Source organism: Gouania willdenowi, chromosome 15 (genome assembly GCF_900634775.1).
Source record: "Gouania willdenowi chromosome 15, fGouWil2.1, whole genome shotgun sequence".
Classification (NCBI taxonomy): Eukaryota; Metazoa; Chordata; class Actinopteri; order Blenniiformes; family Gobiesocidae; genus Gouania; species Gouania willdenowi.
In genome coordinates, this window is record NC_041058.1 from 26065982 (window position 1) to 26083706 (window position 17725).

Sequence of the window (17725 nt, forward strand, 5' to 3'; positions counted from 1 at the left end):
ACAGACTAATAATGGCAAAGAGTTCACAAAAAAAACCAACTTAGACAGAACTGGATAAAAGTTCACAGTTTGTTTCTCCTGAAGCACAAAACTTCCAACTAATTGATAACAGAGTTAAGCAGATGAATGGGTTTGGGACTACTGAGCCTTAAACGGGCCAAATAGATTCAGCTTGAAGAGTTAACAATATAAAGAAGCAGCAAAGGTTCAAGGATCATAGCCAACTGTTTAATAAAAAACACATTCTAAACAAAAAGCTTATATTTCATTCAATAATAGGTAGTAAGATGTTATTGTCTCTATTGTGTGAAAGACACAAATTTGGTGTAGCTAGATCTTATTGCTGCAATGTAATAAATGGAATAGAATATCTGAAAGCGTTTAATTTTAATACCATAGAACTAATTTGTTTTCATATACTGTATGTTAATCCAGGATGTACTGGATTGGCAAACCGTAAAAACATCACAAATACATGCTATTCACCACAGGCCTGGGGATATTTTATCAAAGTGCTTTTAAAAGACCCAGGCTTATGGGTTACACCAAGATGTCCGTCGCCCATCTATCCATTTTCTGACTTGCTTGTTCCTTTATTCAGGGTCACAGGGGTTTGTTAGTGGCTATTTGCAGCTCGCATTGGGCATAGGCAGGGGAACACGCTGGACAGGGCGACCAGTACACTGCAGGGCAACACACAGACAAACAACCACTCACACCTTGCTGCAATTTAGAGTCTACAACCTAGTCATGTTTTTAGATTGTGGGAATAAGCCAGACCCAGAGAAAACCCATGCAGCACTGCGACCTTCTTGCTGTGAGGCGGACGTTCTAACCACTACACCACCATGCGCTGCTACCTGTCCTGACTGAAGAGCATTGGCTCAGCCAACGTCTTCAGAAAACTTGTGAGGTAGATTAGATGACAGCGTTAATGATCAGACACGTGAGGACGCCTGCACAGCAGCTTTTAGCCAATAGAAACCAATGACCGACAGGACGTGACATCATCTGTTACAGAGCAGTGAGCGAGAAGAAAGAAAAAAAGGACAGACATGTTTCAAAAGTTTCTGTAGTTTCAACAATTAAAAGTAGTATGGTTAAAGTTGGTGTTATTTAGGGATGTCCCGATACAACTTTTTCACTTCCGATATGATACCGATATTGCAGCCTTGCATTTCGGTCGATACCGAGATTACAGTAGGTTACTTTGTTGAGACTGAACCACAGTCACCTATGCATAGAAGTGAAAATTTTATCGGCGAGCTTATATCAGTGATTTTAGATGCAGTCCGATAAAATCCAATATTCGTTTTCTGGTTGATATCGGACCAATATCCAATATCAGTATCGGATCGGGAGACCTTTAGTGCTATTTAGTACATTTTTAGTACATAGAGAACAAATGAAGCATGTGCAATCTCACACTAATCTATGTGAGTTTAATGCATTCCAGCCGTATATGGTGAGAAAATGCATTTTTTTTCAATTGGTAGCTCTTGGTTGAGTGTTTTAAAGCACCACAAAAAGACACATTTTTAAATGATGACTTTTAAATGAGTGTGTCTGTAGCTTGCAGCAGGTTAAACCAAGCCTGCTGCTTAAACCGGGTTGGGAGCAGGTTTGCACCACAGACTGTGTTTCCATGGCAACTAAGGTGTTTTCTCTTTGCCAAACGGCCAATTCAGTTCGATCCCTGGTTAAACTAAGCCAGACACTCAGGTTAAACCTGGAAAAAAACCCTGAGCTGGTTTCCATGATCCCTGAACAAGTGTTTCACTGAACAGTTAGGTTTACTGGTGATTTGGAAATCAAAAACATGCAAGTTATTGACTTGGTCATGGCAATTTGATCAAGGTCTGTTTGTTTTCCACCAGGCTATCATTAACTAAATCATACTAGATAATTTGTTCTAAATATTGAATATGCGGGATCCAATTTTTTAGCCAATGCTGGAAGGTATAGTATTGCACTCGGCAAAAACCAATGTCAGTGACTGTACTTTGCAGTTGAAACCTAGTTGAAGACATTAAACACAGAGCTCCTAAAATTCGAGTCAAATTAAATTATTTGTCCTTTTTCTTTAACATTTTGTTTAAATTAGCAGCAAAATGCAGGGAAATTGTGAACAGAGCAAGATATTCTTTTCAAATAATTCTTTTAAAGAGTCAAAACTCTGCATCAACCTTTGAACATTTGGCTAGCAGCAGTGTCAAAGAAGATACTCATTTTGAACATAGACACGTCACTTAATATATTTATTTAATCTTTAACACATATTTTGGTTTCCATATGCTTGCCTTGTACACATTTTTCCCTTTTGAACGTCTTCACTGTCTTCAATAAACAACATCCACTCCTTTTTCATTTGAAACAGGACAGATGACATTCATCTCCTGGGTGGTAATTGTGTTAAATCTCTTCTCAGCAGGTCCTTTACACTCCTTTCATGAATTTTGTTTCGCAGGCAGTGAGGCAGACAGCCAAATGTGGATGACTCGCAGGCATACTTATGATTTTCATGGCAGGGGGTAAATCAACGTGCTATATCATCCTCCCTGCATACCAATTCCCTTACCTGACATACATTCTGATTAATTAGATGAACAGCCATGTAGAGGTTTCTGCATTACAGCTGCTATGTCGACAACATGACAGATGTCATACACACAGCAAGGGTGTGGCTGTGAGTACATGTGTATAAAAGTTACATAAAAAACCCATTGCTCCCCCTGCATTCCTGATATAAATACTCAATTTCTCCTTTATTTCCTGTGTATATTTATCTATTTTGGGTACATCCAAGTATTATCATTAGTACTTTTAGAACCACCACTCCCAAGTCAACACACTTCCGCACTCTAAATTCTGCATGTGTGTCTCTAACGGCTGTTCCCATTCAGTGTGCTACAGTAAACAGGTCAGAGCGTCTCCTGGGTGAGCTGGACTAAACTCTGTTACTCACTGACCTGAGGCTGGACGTCCCCTCAGGGCTGTGTGTGGTGCAGTGACCTCAGACCTCAGCTCGCCCAGAGGAAAGTGGAACGAAACCAGAAATGTAGCTCAGTGTCGCCCAAGCTCTGTTAAGCGCTGAATCGCATTAAGGTCATGCCAAGAAATAGGCATCTGTTTTTTTAGTTCCTGCAGTTGGAGTCCATGAGGCTTTGTATGCTGACAAGATGAATCACCACAGGTTTATGTAATTTTACTGATACTGTATTACATTTAATTAGTGCATTTTGAAACATAACACGAGACATAAATAAAGGGTAGAGAGATAACAATATATTTTTTGCACCATGAATGCTCGATCAAATGCTCTAGATAATTGTAATACAGTATGTCGATATCATAATTAAGTTATGTTTGCATGCTTTCCTTATAAGTGCATTCATCTCCAAATTAAACATTCACAATAGAGCACATGTCAAACTCAACGCCCGGGGTCCAAATCCGGCCCTTCAGAGCATCTGATACGGTCCGCTGGAGAAAGTGAAAATGACAGAGAAAACATCAATCGTGTAAATTACCGCATAATTCAGTTGTAAATTTTTGTTGAAAGAATTCTAAATTTTTCTAAAATCCTCTAAATTTTTCCAAAATCCTCTAATTATTCCACAAAATCCCCCTAAATTAAATAGGTTCTCTAAGATCTGAAATAAAAGGTGGTAAACCAGGTGAGTCTCCAAATCATTTGGTGGCGCTGTTTCTTCACCTGCTTGTGGGGAATTTACTAACGTTGCGGCACTTATAGGTGCGCCTGTAGACGTGGTTGAGACCGCTCTATTTCAATGAACATTTTGCTCATTTAATGTGGAGAGGTGAGTGCACAGCACACAATGACATTTGAAGAAATGAAATTGGAGGCAGGCGGACTTCTCTGTTCATTTAAATAAGGTGGTCTCAACCACGTCTATACACACACCTATAAGAGTTGCAATGTTAGTGAATTACCCACAGCAGGTGAGCAAACAGTGCCACCTAAAGATTTAGGGACACACCTGATTTACCACCTTTTATTTCAGACCTTAGTAACTCTGCCCCTTTGTGTTTTACTGAGACATCATATTTGATACTAATAATTGACATAATAATTTTTTTCGGTGTTTTAATTTTCATTTTGGTGCATCCCTACAGAGAATATTTAACAATACCAAAGGAGGGAGATGAAATAAAGACAAATCAATATGGAAACAATTTTATAAATTAACTGTATATACCCTCTGTAGGTAATTAAATACAGCTGACTTATAATGCTTTAATAAAAATGTTAATATTTTGTGTTATTTGTCAAGAAAATGTTTGAATAGTATCTGCTGTAATAAGCATGTTTTTTCATTGAATAAATTTGTATTTTTTTAAAAAAGTATTTAAATAAAATAAAAAAATATATATATTTTTATAAAGTAAAAATACACAGACTAACATTTTGTTGTCACATATAATATGAGCTCAATTGAATAAAAACTAAAGGAGACAAAACAATGATTATATCACTGATACGTTGAAGGTCTTTTTATGATGCAAGGCATTTTTATCTTTACAAATTGCATCATGTTCTTTTATAAATGACTAAAACATGCCAAACTACTTATTGGGTGATGTTTGTGATCTGCATCAATGGCCTTTTGGAGTAGGTCATTCACTATAACAGTGATTTTCACCCCCCTAATCTTTCTGAATGTTACTTTTTCATCAATTTCAACCCAATAGCAGACAAGAATTAACAGCCTGGCACTTCATAAAGTTTGTTCTATACTTTAATCAAAGTTTTTCCACTTTTCTGACAAAGCACTGCCTGTCAGAAGTAATGTCTGCTCTCGTAATGTTGGAGCCTAAAAGCCCACCTGCTGCTCGCTATTCCTCACTGATCGTTCATCCAGACATTTGAGATATTAGTCATAACTCAGATAAAAGTGATGGCTTGTTTTGTCAGGGAAGGATAACTGTGCTGAGGATGCTCTGAAATAAATGATGATCTCATTTTATCTGACCTGAAGTACTGAACTCTTTATGTTGAATGCCTGCACTGGCATACATTACTGTTCTAAACAATGAATAAAATAGGGCTGTGATGATTCGTTTTAGAAACAATTCAATTTGATTAGATTAAAATCACAATTTGCTTTTGCCGATTCTATTCAAGGCTGATATTGATTTGATCAGAAACAATTCAGTGACTTTATGAATGAGTAGCCCCATCAGCTAGCACGGGGAGACCACGACGCTAACGCATGTACACACTAGGGGTTGGTTGAACAGACTAGTCTATTGGTTGACTAGTCGACTTTAGTGTTGTCTCGCGACTCTGTCCACGTGTCGTCGAATAGTCGCACGCCCCTGCACGTGCAACAACAAGCGTTTCTTGCTTCTTCCTTGTTTGTGCTCAAACTGCAGCTGGTTGGCAGGTACTACAGGCTAATATACATTCCCAAAACAGCCTAAACAAAGTCTAAACATCCGGCTTTGATGAAGCCTCAGGGCTTAACAGTTACCATAGACTCACAGTAGGTGAAGCAGCAGTGTTCCTGGGTTTACTTAGCTTCTATACTATGTCCCATGTTCCAGCGGCTGGCGGTGTTGTGCCCAAGTCTGTGACCCAAAAAAATCTATGACCGCTGCGGCTTCTCGGCGGTAGACAAGAAGTAGCTATAAAAGAGCCATTTACTCCCCCTTAAACATGCTCCAGTGGGTGAAGTAAATGCAGACCGGAGAAGAATTACAAACGTGTTTAAGGGGGAGTAAATGTCCGCCGAGAAGCCGCGGGGGTTGGAACTGTCACAGTTTTTTTCGGGTCACAAATTTTGACACAACACCGGTACTCGACTGCCACTCGGCTCAGCTTTGGCTCTTGGTGACGTCGACTCAACTAGTATGCACATAGAGTCGACCTTTAAAATTATGAAGTTGTTCAACCCCTGATACACACACACACACTCGCTCACACAGGCTTTTCCCTATCGTTCCATCCGTTTACTTCTGTCCTTTCTTCAGCAACCGCAGCCGCCATGGGTGCACACTTGGCTGCTGCTCAAGCCTTTTCCCATCCATAGTTTTCTCCGATTTGCAAACATTTTCTACAGTATACACCACTCATTTATACACTCATTGTGTGAAAAGGAGATTTGCACACTTGGATCAATGCAAGTAAAAATATTTAATTTCCCAAGCTTTTGGTCAGAGGACCCCCCAATTCCTTTCCTGCGCTTCCAGGGAATTGAACATGTACATTTGCCAAGAGGAGGAGACCCTGACAAAATATTGTGTCACATAAATATGCTTTAAGCTCTGGCACCTAGACAGTTTTTGTTGTGAGTGCGGTGATTCTACTTCTAACCAATGTGATTGTGAAATAAATACTATAAATAGATCTAAAGGACAAATGTTTTTTACAGTTTGGAATCAAACTGGATTAACACACACCAAAAAGACTTACAAATTGAATATGACTGGACACAGCCTGGCTGACTTGAGAAAACTTCTCATGTCTGTTAAAAGGAAATTCCATATGCACGTCCCTCGGGTATTTTGTTGTGAACAAGTAGAAAATGACAGGTTTCTATTGGATATTGGACACCCTTTAATGTTGCTGTGCTGTCATGCAAAAGTAAAACAACATGCTGCAGGTCCTACAGCATGAAGAAGGTGGCATTGACAGGAGCAGAGGATGGAGAGATGTCTGTCTGCTTGTCTCTAAGGGTCACTGCATCTCATGTGTGAATGCACTTTAAACACATCTCGCTTGACTGTGCATTCTCTACTTTGCCCCTTTGTTTTGATATCATAAAAAGTGAGTTATTTATGAAGTAAAAATGATCATACAAATCCAAACTGTAAAGTTGCACTTTCTCTTATGTCTTCCTTGGCCTCTAAATCTGCAGGATGCATTTGAAGTGCTTGCAGAGAGCTATGAATTCAATGAGATGGAGGGACAGAGTCTGGCCTTTAGAAGAGCTGCATCTGTGCTGAGGAGCCTTCCAAGCAAAATACAGAGTTTGAGGGATGCAGAGAGCCTGCCCTTCCTGGGGAAACACTCCATAGCAGTCATAGAGGTAAGGTCAATGCTGGGACATTCATTTATGTGGACTGGTCCATCTACTTCAGTGGTTCCTAAACTTTTTACATTCCTGTACCCCTTCAGACAATTAACCTGAAGTCATGTATAATAATAATAATAATAATAATAATAATAATAATAATAATAACTTAGATGATGGCACACATCACACTGTATTAGCTTATCATTGGCATTAGCTAGCATTAGTATTATCTAGCATCAGCATTAAAACAACAATAGTATTAACCTAGCATTAACATTAGCCTAACATTATTATTAACCGAGTATTAGCTTTAACCCAGCATTATTGTTAGCCTAGAAATATCATTAACCTAGCATTAGCTTAGCAATAACAATAACCAAGCATTAACCTAGCATTAGCATTTACCTCACATTAACTTTAACACAGCATTAGCAATAACCTAACATTAGCATTAGCCTAACAATAATCTAGCAATAGCATTAACATAGCATCATCATTAACATTAGCATAGCAATAACATTAACCTAGCATTAGCACAGCATTATTATTGACCTAGTATTAGCTTTAACCTAGCATTATCATTAGCCTAGCAATAGTATTGGCCTATCACTAGCAGTAACCTAGCATTAGCAATAACCTAGCATTAGCCTTCACCAAACATTGACTTTAACACAGCATTAGCATTATCCTTCACCTAACATTGACTTTAACACAGCATTAGCCTACCAATAGTATTAGCCTAGAATTAGCATTAACATTAACTGCTGTATTTATATTCTATGATAACTTGCGTACCCCACTTTGGGAACCTAGGATCTACTTTAATGACCATGTAAGATAGAGGAGAGGAAAGTTAAGTTGAAGAAAGGACGGTAAAGTGTTAGTAAAAGTAGAGCGTACAATTATTCAATATTCCTCTTGTGTTATTGTTTTGTGTGATTCATGTGTTATTGTTGCCCGTTGATTATTTGGTCTACGTAAGGTTTCAAACCAAAATAGCACTGTAATTAGCATGTGTTAGCATAAAAACACTGATGCAAATTGAGCCTGGATTGATTACAGCCCTCATTGTGGAACATTCAGGACCTGCTCACGTTTTTGTTTTTTTAACATCCTCTCATGAATGTCAGAAATCAGTATCTGCTTCAAAGGAAAACACTTGAAAGTGATTTGTTGACAATATCCTTTAAAAGCAGCTGAGGAGGCCAAGTTAGAAGTCACAGTCATGAAAATTAATGTTAAAAATAATAACTGGCTCTTATTCTCCTTTATTCTTTGAAATCAGTCTAAAAAAAACATCTTCACTAGGAAATGTTGGGATAAATATTTAATGCAATGACTTGATGATACAATTGATGATGAAATTGATACAATTTGTTGGCATAACATTGAGACAAAATGCTACAGAAGTTATGTGGTTTCACTTAATCAATACAGTGTTGGGCCAATTACTATAAAATAGTAATAACTTATTCAATTGAATTTAATTCAACTTTATTTATATAACACCATTTACAACAATCTTGTAGTGCTTATCAAAATATAAAATTCTTTAGAAAAAAACCCAACAAATCCACATGAACATGTATCAGCCACAGTGGGGAGAAAATACTCCCTTTTAATGAGAAGAAATCTCCAGCAGAACCAGGCTCAGAGGTGGCAGACGTTTGCTTTGACTGGTGAGATAGAACATCAGAGTGTCCCAGACTAGTTGAGCCGTGAACCACAGATCAGGAACTTCCATCATCAGCTTCATGACACCTGAATCAGAAAAAAGAGAGAAGGGTGAGGAGAAGGCACTGACTGCAGAAAAACATGATACAGTATTAGCAGGTCTGCCTGCATGGAAACACCTGCTGCACCTGGTCTATGTGAGAATGGGGTGGCGTGGACATCAGTGTAAATGGTGTGTAAGCAGTGTGGTGGGTATGTTACTGGGACATCCTGACAGTAAAGAGTTACAATAATCTAGTCTTGATGTAACATTTGCATGGATTCATTTTTCATCATCACTCTGGGTCAACATATTCCTGATTTCAGAGATATTTTGGATGTGGAAGAAAATTTTTAAAGTTTAAAATGAGAGTTAAAGGATAAGTCGGTATCAAAGATAACGCCTCAGTTTTTTACTGATACTGGGTAACAAAGTAATTCCATTCAGCAATTTTATTTACTGAATTACTTCATAAAAGTAATTAGTGACCAGGAAAAATAATTATTGCATTACTTTAAAAAAAATAAATAAAAATAAAATAAAATATATTAAAGAATTAAAATTTTGAGTGGGTTTCACGGGCCAGTTGCATTTTAGAGTAGAACAACATAGATGGGTATACACCTTTTCACACTCTGGAACTGCGCATGCGCGACCTGGGGGGGGGGGGGGGGGGGGGTCATAGGTCTAGAGGGATATAAACATAAACAAGCTCGTTCGGGCAGTTAATATTTCCAACCTAACAGCTTTTGTAATTTTATTTCAGAGAATAATAGTGTTTGTATTATTATTATTATTATTATTACACATATTTGGACTCGACGGGGTGACCAGGACTTTCCACTGATGCCACTTTCGTCCGATCCGAGCATTTTTAAAAGCCGATGAGAGCAGCTCAACAGCAGCATGGAAGCGAGGGGACTGCCCTCGCTTCCACACAGGTGACCCCTGGTGCACAAAAACACTGACTACCTGGGTATCCAGTGGGCTGAATTCAGACTCTTCCTGGGAATAATGCACATATCCGATGGGAGAAGCCGTATCAAAGCGACAAACCTCCTCTGCTTCCTCACTCTCTTCTCTCAAGCTTTTAACTTGTGATTGTTATGTATTTGCTGTATTTACCTTTATTGTTGTTGGTTTCTTTTTCTGACTTGTGTTGTAAAGTGTATTTGAGTTTTTTAAAAGCATTTATAAATAAAATGTATTATTATTATTATTATTGATGGGAGAAGTGTGATTTCCGAGTGTGAAAAGGACAGTATTAGTTCTCACTTAGAAAAGGTAAATTTACGAGGTACACCATTCACTAACCGGGTCCATGATTATTTTTATTAAGCTATTATTTTAATTTGATTTACAAATGTGAAGGAAGTGTAACAAGATGGACAGGGCGATAAGTGAAACAGTTTGAAAAGTCAGGGAAAAACTGAATTGTCAGCTCGTGTGCAGCATTAGCTTTAGCAGCTAACTCTGTCTTTTTGCCTCTGAGACCGACATCACGTTAAGACAAAAAATCTTTCAAGGAATCAACGCTCCAACGACAAAAACAATCTAAATCTCTGTCAGCTAAGGCAAGTTTATCCCTTTTGACCTTTGAACGCATGCGCGAGAACTGAACGAGAGCGAGATTTCCGAGAGTGTGAAAAGGCTTATTTATTGGATCTCAAACCACAACAGGAACATACTGCAGGCACTAATTCAAGTATTTCCTTCAAAGTAAAGTTTAACATTAAGTGCTGTTGAAATAGAACTGAAAATTAGGATGAAGAGAAATCCAACATCAACTCCTAAACATTCATTCATTCATCCCAACATCATCCATATACTCTGAACATTGTTAAATAAACTTCTATAGAATATCAGCTCCCTTTGAGAGACGCGTGTGTGTGCATGACTCTTTATTGTTGCATTGTCCTTGTTGCACGCTGAGGTTTGTAACAACACCCACTTACCTTAACTCTGGCACTGATTGGCTTACCAAAGTCACCTTTAGCCGATCATCATTACTTATGAGTCTGCATCCCCTCTGTCTCGTTAGATATCAGTGAATCGTAACACGCCACATTTCACAGTATTGGTAACGCCGTTGTAACGTTTGAAATAGTAATTAATTAGATCCCCCGTTTTTCCCCAACACTGGTTGTCAGGCCAGCAGCATGGCTGGTTAGAGTGATGAGCTGTCAATATTCTCTTTCATTTAACATGATTAATGTCAGCCAGGGGGGGGGGAAAAAACATGCTTGAGTTTTTTAAAAAAAAAAGAGAGAAAAAGATTCAAAGTTTTGAGGCAAACACAACTTGCAACAGACATCAGAAGAATTTCGGATTTTGCTTTGAAAAAAAAAAAAAAAAAGCAAACAGGCTTACTGGGTCACTTCATCGCCTCAGATTCTGTCAAACTGAGGGCAGAAATCATGGCAGTTTGTCAGCTAAAGTGTTGAGAAATGTTTACTTGGTGGGCTTCAGCATCCGACTCTCTGACACCTTCAGCTTAACATAAACGCAGCAGGTTTTTGAGCAACCTCCTGAATCTGTCACATCTAGTAGGATGAGGTTAATTCATTTACCAAAATATCCCACAGTGTCCCGATGTGACTGAAAGAGTCTGCTTGTGAGTGCCTAGTCCCTCGTGTTGATATCACACGAGCCAGAAGAGCAGCGTCTGTCGGCGTGTTGTGTCTTTTTTCAAGTTGGCTACTTTGCAAGAAAATCGCCGCTGAAAACAGAAAACTGAGCTGATGTGAAAAAGAGAGTGAAACCAAACAGAGAAGAAGAAGAAGAAAAAAAAACAACAACGCTTGAGCTGCCTGTGAACATTGGAGTGACACTGTCAGCATCCCTGAACTGCTCACTGCTGACGGAATGTTCAAAGTGGAGAGAAAAAGACATAAAACCACTGACATCAAAGTCAGGGAGCAGTGAGGCAGAGCTGGAGATGAATAGTCAGTATGTGTCTTCTTCATGTATGTCTGTGACAGAGCGTAATGTCGTGCATGTGAAGAGGTGTGCCTCCCCAGGAGCAGAGCGTGAGTAGCAGCGTTTTCAATGCATTTGAGGTATTTTGAGCCTGAAAAGAGGAAAAAGATGGACGTGTGGATGCGTCCCTGAGCAGTGAGTGAGGCATTGTATTTACTGTCTGGATCTTAGGTTTCAAGCTGTCAACACCATTCAGAAAAGAACAGATACCCTCTGAGAAAAATTGTTACTTTGCGCAACATGTGAAGAAAAACACAATAAATTGTATTTCCAAGTTCCCTAGATTAGAATAACATGGCACAATCGTAATCTTAAAACAGCTTATTACATGTACCATTTGTCAGAAAATGTGTCCTTGTTAATTTCGGAGGTCCAGATGCAATAAAGGGCAACAATAGTCATTAAACTTGTTTTTCACAAGTTATTTGTACTTAACTGTTTTGGGAACATTACTTTAAAAAAAGCAATTAGTTATAGTTACTTGGGTTGGGCGATATTGACAAAAATAAATTATCCCGATAATTTCTGGTATTTATCACGATAACGATAACAATCACGATAAATAAAAACTATGCATATTCAAAAAAACTAAATAAAAAAAAAAAAAATCACAGCTTTGTGTAAACAGGTTCTTTACAAACACAAATACATCTGAATACATCAACATTAGACACATTTAAATAGGCTACAATAACTGCTGACTCAGAGTTCATGAGCTGATCTTTTATGGAATATATTTATGCATGTGGTCACTCTATAAACACATGAAAAGCAAAAATAACTCCAATAGTGTTTTTACTGCTGCTGAATCTTGTTTCATTTATCTTATGAGTTACATAAAGTCATGATTGATAAATAACTCTTTGATTTCCTATAATTAAACCAGATCAAGATGATGATTTAATAATTCAGTATATTTAGGTGTAATAATCTCAATAGTTACATTAGTCTAATGGGATCATCTTTGTCTGTGAACACGTGAAATGTAATTAAAAAATATTGTGTTTCACAAGTTGGGACGAATGAATAGTGACATTAATATTTATGCTAACATTTATTTCACACAACGTGTGACATGTTTATCTTTTATTCTTCCATACAAGTGTTAAATCTGACCATAAACAAATCTGTGGCTTTATGACAGTAAGATGTGTTCTTTTTATTTGGCCTATTCTTTATATGGAGTGCTTAGCATTAGCTCTTAGCCCAGTCTGTGTGTCGGTGGATTAGCTTAGCATAGTTAGCTTTAGTTGAGTTTCCAGTTCATAATTGTTGCTACAGGTTCATCTCTGTCCCCGTGTTTGTGGAACTTTGGGTGGATCTGATGGAGGAACTTGAATCGGTTCCCTTTGATGGATGGTTATCTGGTTTTAACCAAGTAGCGGTCCATGATGTATCGCAGCACGGCAACTTCAGGTAGCAGTGACGAGCACCTCACACAGACAGACGGCGGTATGTGAAGGGAGCGGTGGCGGAGTACGTCAGAGCTTCCGTAAACAGCGTTCCGCTCCAGAGAATAATAAGTTGACAACAAACAGGGGCAGTTTTGGCCTGTGGAACACGTTGTTTTTTTTGGGCATTCTTGGTTAAATTGAGGGACAAATGGCCCGTGGCCCTCGCTAATTTCCGACATGGGAATTTATCATTCATATCATGGGATGACATATTCTTACCGGTGGGAATGTTTTTGACGATAAATCATGAATGATAAAATATTGCACATTCCTAATAGTTACTCACTACTTGATTCAAAAAGTAACTGAGTTAGTAACTGAATTACTCTATAATAAAAGTAACTCATTACCGAGGAAAGTAACTATTTGTATTACTGTCAAAGAATTCAGATTTTTTAGATGTGTGTGTTATTGTGAGGTGCTTCATTAAATTCGAGTTGCTTATAACGGATGTCGACAAAGTCACTCCTGTGTAAAAACACTGGCTCTGATTGGCTACCATGAAACATGACGCTGCCTTAGCCAATCGTAATGGCTCACCTTGTTTTTAACCCACCTCCTCAATACAGCTGAGTAAGAAGCAGGGGATGCTTTCAGATAAAAGTTTATTCAATCGATGCATGTAACGCACCACATTTAACGTTCAGTAACGTAAACAGCGTTGTGACGGCGTAAAAAGTAATTAGTTAGATTACCCCGTTACTGAAAAACAAACGCCGTTGCATAACGTCGTTATTCCAAACACTGGTACTTAATCACGCATGATGTTTTTATTGACTTTTCTCACAACCCAACTGCTCTAAAATTTAGGTCATAAAAGACTAGTATACAAACTCACCCAGCTCACATTTGCACCCGTCCCTTAGTAGATGTTAACCAAATGCCTGCAGGCAGATTTTCATTCTTCTCATAATGAAAAGAGTTAAATGTGACGGGCATCTTTGCATTGTTTTATTGAGAACAGCCCACACTTCAATAATGAACAATTTGGTTTTGAAGAAAAAACAAGGGAAACATTAACTTTGGTGTTTTTAATGAACGCTATAAAACAGTTATTAATCCTAGTGCAATGATGTATTCTCTTGATTGTAAATGGACATCAAAAACTTCTTTGCTGTTTGGTTATCGTTGCTATAAAAGATATTACACCTTCTACTGTTACACTGTCTTGACTAATTTGTGTTTTGTAATTTTTCCTTCTGACTCGCAGACATGCAGAAGAATTCCATTTTACCTGTTCTTTTGAACTTGTACAGACGGCAATAAACTATATTCGATTCTATTCTATTCTATTCTGATCTATTCAATTCTGATTTATTCTATTCTATTCTATTCTATTCTATTCTATTCTATTCTATTCTATTCTATTCTATACTATTCTATTCTATTCGAGGATATTGAGATGCAGACACAAAATAGTTTTGTTATTTTATATCTTCTCTTGCAGGAGATACTTCAATGTGGCTTTTCAATGGAAGTACAGAAAATACTTTCTAATGAGAGATTTAAAACACTGAAAGTAAGTAGTTGAAACAACAACAAAACAGCAGCACAGTTCTTTGATTATGTTCTTTGTGCTGTAAACATCTATCTCTTGAAGACTCTGTCTGTTGGCGGCATCAACTTCTGTGAAATAATCTGTAATCTAGAACAAACCTTCTTAATTGTGTCTCTATGCTGTTTCCTGCCAGCTGTTCATGAGTGTGTTTGGAGTTGGACTTAAGACAGCGGAGAAGTGGTACCGTAAAGGACTGCTCTCCTTCAGCGACATTTTGGCGGCTCCTGGCATTCATCTAAACCGGATGCAACAAAACGGTAAATCATTTTCTCAACATCTCCACTCTGCCACTTCACTAATTATCTAACGTCATGTTCACCTCCAAGAGACTATCAAAGACCTAATCATGGCATGTCTCAAGAGGTTTTCTTCTCATTTCAGATTTTTGTGCTTTTACTCAACAGGGAGGCTCTCTTATGCAAGGTTATATACGCAAGAAACTTTCAATGGCTTCATCATTAGCAGAGAACTATCAAAGCAAAAGTTACAAGACATTTTTTATTTCCATTTTGAAGATTCAGATTCAGTCTGTAATATCTGCTAATATATTTATTTAAGTGTTTCCATTGAAAATATTCAAACGTAACAGACAGCAACAGAGTGGTGTAGTGGTCGGTACTTTTAACAAGAAGGCAGAAGATGAAAAAATAGAATTAAAAGTTGACAGAGCAAAGGAAAATTAAATAGGTAAAAAGTATGCCTGACCCAAGTCTTTAAAAGTAGGAGCAATCAGTCTTTTTTACTTAAATTATTCCCAAAATTCTTTCCAAAAATGAACTGAATTGACTTCAGTTGGTCTAATGCTCTTAAATGAATTTAAAGAACATTTTCTCCATCCAAATCCCAATTAAAAAGCTTTCTTCCTTGTATCCAAGATGTTTTAGATTTAGCAAAATGTATTTCAAGAAGAAAATTATCTGAGACGCTTCTTCAAGACATTGATTAAACAGAAGTATTTGAAGGTGTGCTATTTGGACCTTTAGTTTTTGACTATACATGATTTAAATGTTTAAACAGGACAACATATGAGTCACGTTTTAAGAAATTCTCTTGAGATATCTGATAGCCGGAGTAAGGAACAAATGTTCCAACTTATGGGCCAACAACCTGAAAGTAAACGGCTGGGCAGGATATAAAAACAAGCTAGTAAAGTACACCTGGAATATTAGTTTCTAGATCATTTCTTAGTGGTGTTAATTTATTAGAAATATGAAAACAAAGTACTTTAAAATGCATGAACCTTTGATAGTTAAGTGAAGGCTATCATCACTCTGCATCATTTTACCCACCCTCCTTGCATCGAGGCGTGGTGTTATAATGCTCAACAATATAGCTTGAAGGTTCCATCATTAGCTTTGAAAGTCCATTCAATGATGAATTATGCTGATGGTCTATTCCCATCAAGATGGTAATAAACCATCAGAGGACCACGATTCTCATTGTTCATAAAGAAACAAGTGAGTTTATGACCCGAAAAATGTGCTTAGGCTTCTGATCTATCCGCTGTATTATGTAAATTTGAACATGAAAGATCCTAATGATTTTACAGAGGTTCAGAAATATCATTAAAAGTTTCGTAATTAATTTGTGCTCTGGCTCTGTTCATTAAAAAGTTGTTAATGTTTCTTGTAAAGTGCAGAGAAAGGAGAGCATACCAAATGAAATACAAGATGTCCATCAACACAAAGGTTTTAATTAAGCCCAGTATCGAGAAGCGACTCTGAACTTTTGTTGTCTGCCGCAAACGAACATTGACAGTCTCCTCCTATCAATCAGCGGTGCATATCACATTTTTTACCTTCCTTTTATTTCGCTCTGACTCTGTTTCCCCAAAGCAAAGTGCTATGATTGATGGCTGGCTCGCACACTAAGTAGCACGTGGTCTTTTCCCTACAGGCTTTCTACATTATGGAGACATCTCCAGGGCTGTCAGCAAAGCGGAGGCCCAAGCCCTGGGGAACATTATTGACGAAACCGTCCATGCGATCACATCAGACGCCTTACTCACACTGACGGGTGGCTTTCGCAGGTACAAGACATGTCTCCTCCTCTCAGTGTTTATATTGAAGATGAAAGAATACAGCACCTTATTTTGTCTTTTGTCTATTGTTAAATCTATATTGGTTATGTACAAAGACAGAGGGATCTTGAGAGGTATGTTTGGTTCCCTCAGGCTTTTTCCTCATTGTTAAATATTGTCAAATACAATGTATAACAGGCTTGTTTTCATTAGCAAATCAAAGTACAGTAAGTCATTTGATATTTACTGTTGCAAATTTCTAATGCATCAACAAAAAAATGTGGTAAACACTAAGACATTTTTTTTTTTGCATTTACTCTGTCTCGTCGGTGCCACCCTGAGCTGCCAGCCCTTTTAGGCTTTTTCATTTTTTTCACTTGCAGTGCTTTACGGCTAAATACGCATGCAGCACTCTGCTCTGAGGTGTTGTAAAAACCCAGCCGTAACCACTGATGTGTGAGGTAAATAATTCAAAGGCAGTCTAGAGGGAAGGGCAGAGGATAACCTCTTAGAGCAGGGTGACACAGCTGCCACAGCATAACTGAATAGTGACTCCTTTGCAAAAACTCCCTTATGTGTATTCACTTTATTGGTTTTTGACTATTTGTTTTTCCTTAAATAAAGAACAGTAGAGCTGAGGGGTATTCCAGAAAGTAGGTTATGTTCATGCTCTGACTGTGTTCGGGCTCAAATGAGGGAAACTCTGAGTATCCCATTCCTGAAAGTGAGGTATGTTCTACTATGAGTATGTCCCATGGTAACATTCTCGGGGGTTTCAATCTGAACTGAAGAATTTTTTTATGACGTCTTTTTTGGATGTCCAGACAACTCTGGCGACTACATTACATTAAAAATCAATATGAATGACGCAACGTCAAGCAGCCATCATTGTCTTAATAGCCGCTGCAGTGGCAGGGCTGTACACTTCCCCAACCTACTGGGGCCATATGAAAGTGTCAT

At 38.0% G+C, this 17725-nt stretch overlaps 1 protein-coding gene across 1 annotated transcript in view; it reads left to right on the top strand.

Annotated features, from left to right (window-relative positions):
- Positions 1 to 17725, top strand: part of dntt (deoxynucleotidyltransferase, terminal) — a 114162-nt gene that overhangs the window by 21863 nt on the left and 74574 nt on the right. The window contains exons 4-7 of the mRNA XM_028468999.1: positions 6882 to 7052; positions 14635 to 14706; positions 14879 to 15002; positions 16642 to 16774. Coding sequence (XP_028324800.1) covers positions 6882 to 7052; positions 14635 to 14706; positions 14879 to 15002; positions 16642 to 16774 — 500 coding nt within the window. The remainder of the gene's footprint in view (positions 1 to 6881; positions 7053 to 14634; positions 14707 to 14878; positions 15003 to 16641; positions 16775 to 17725) is intronic.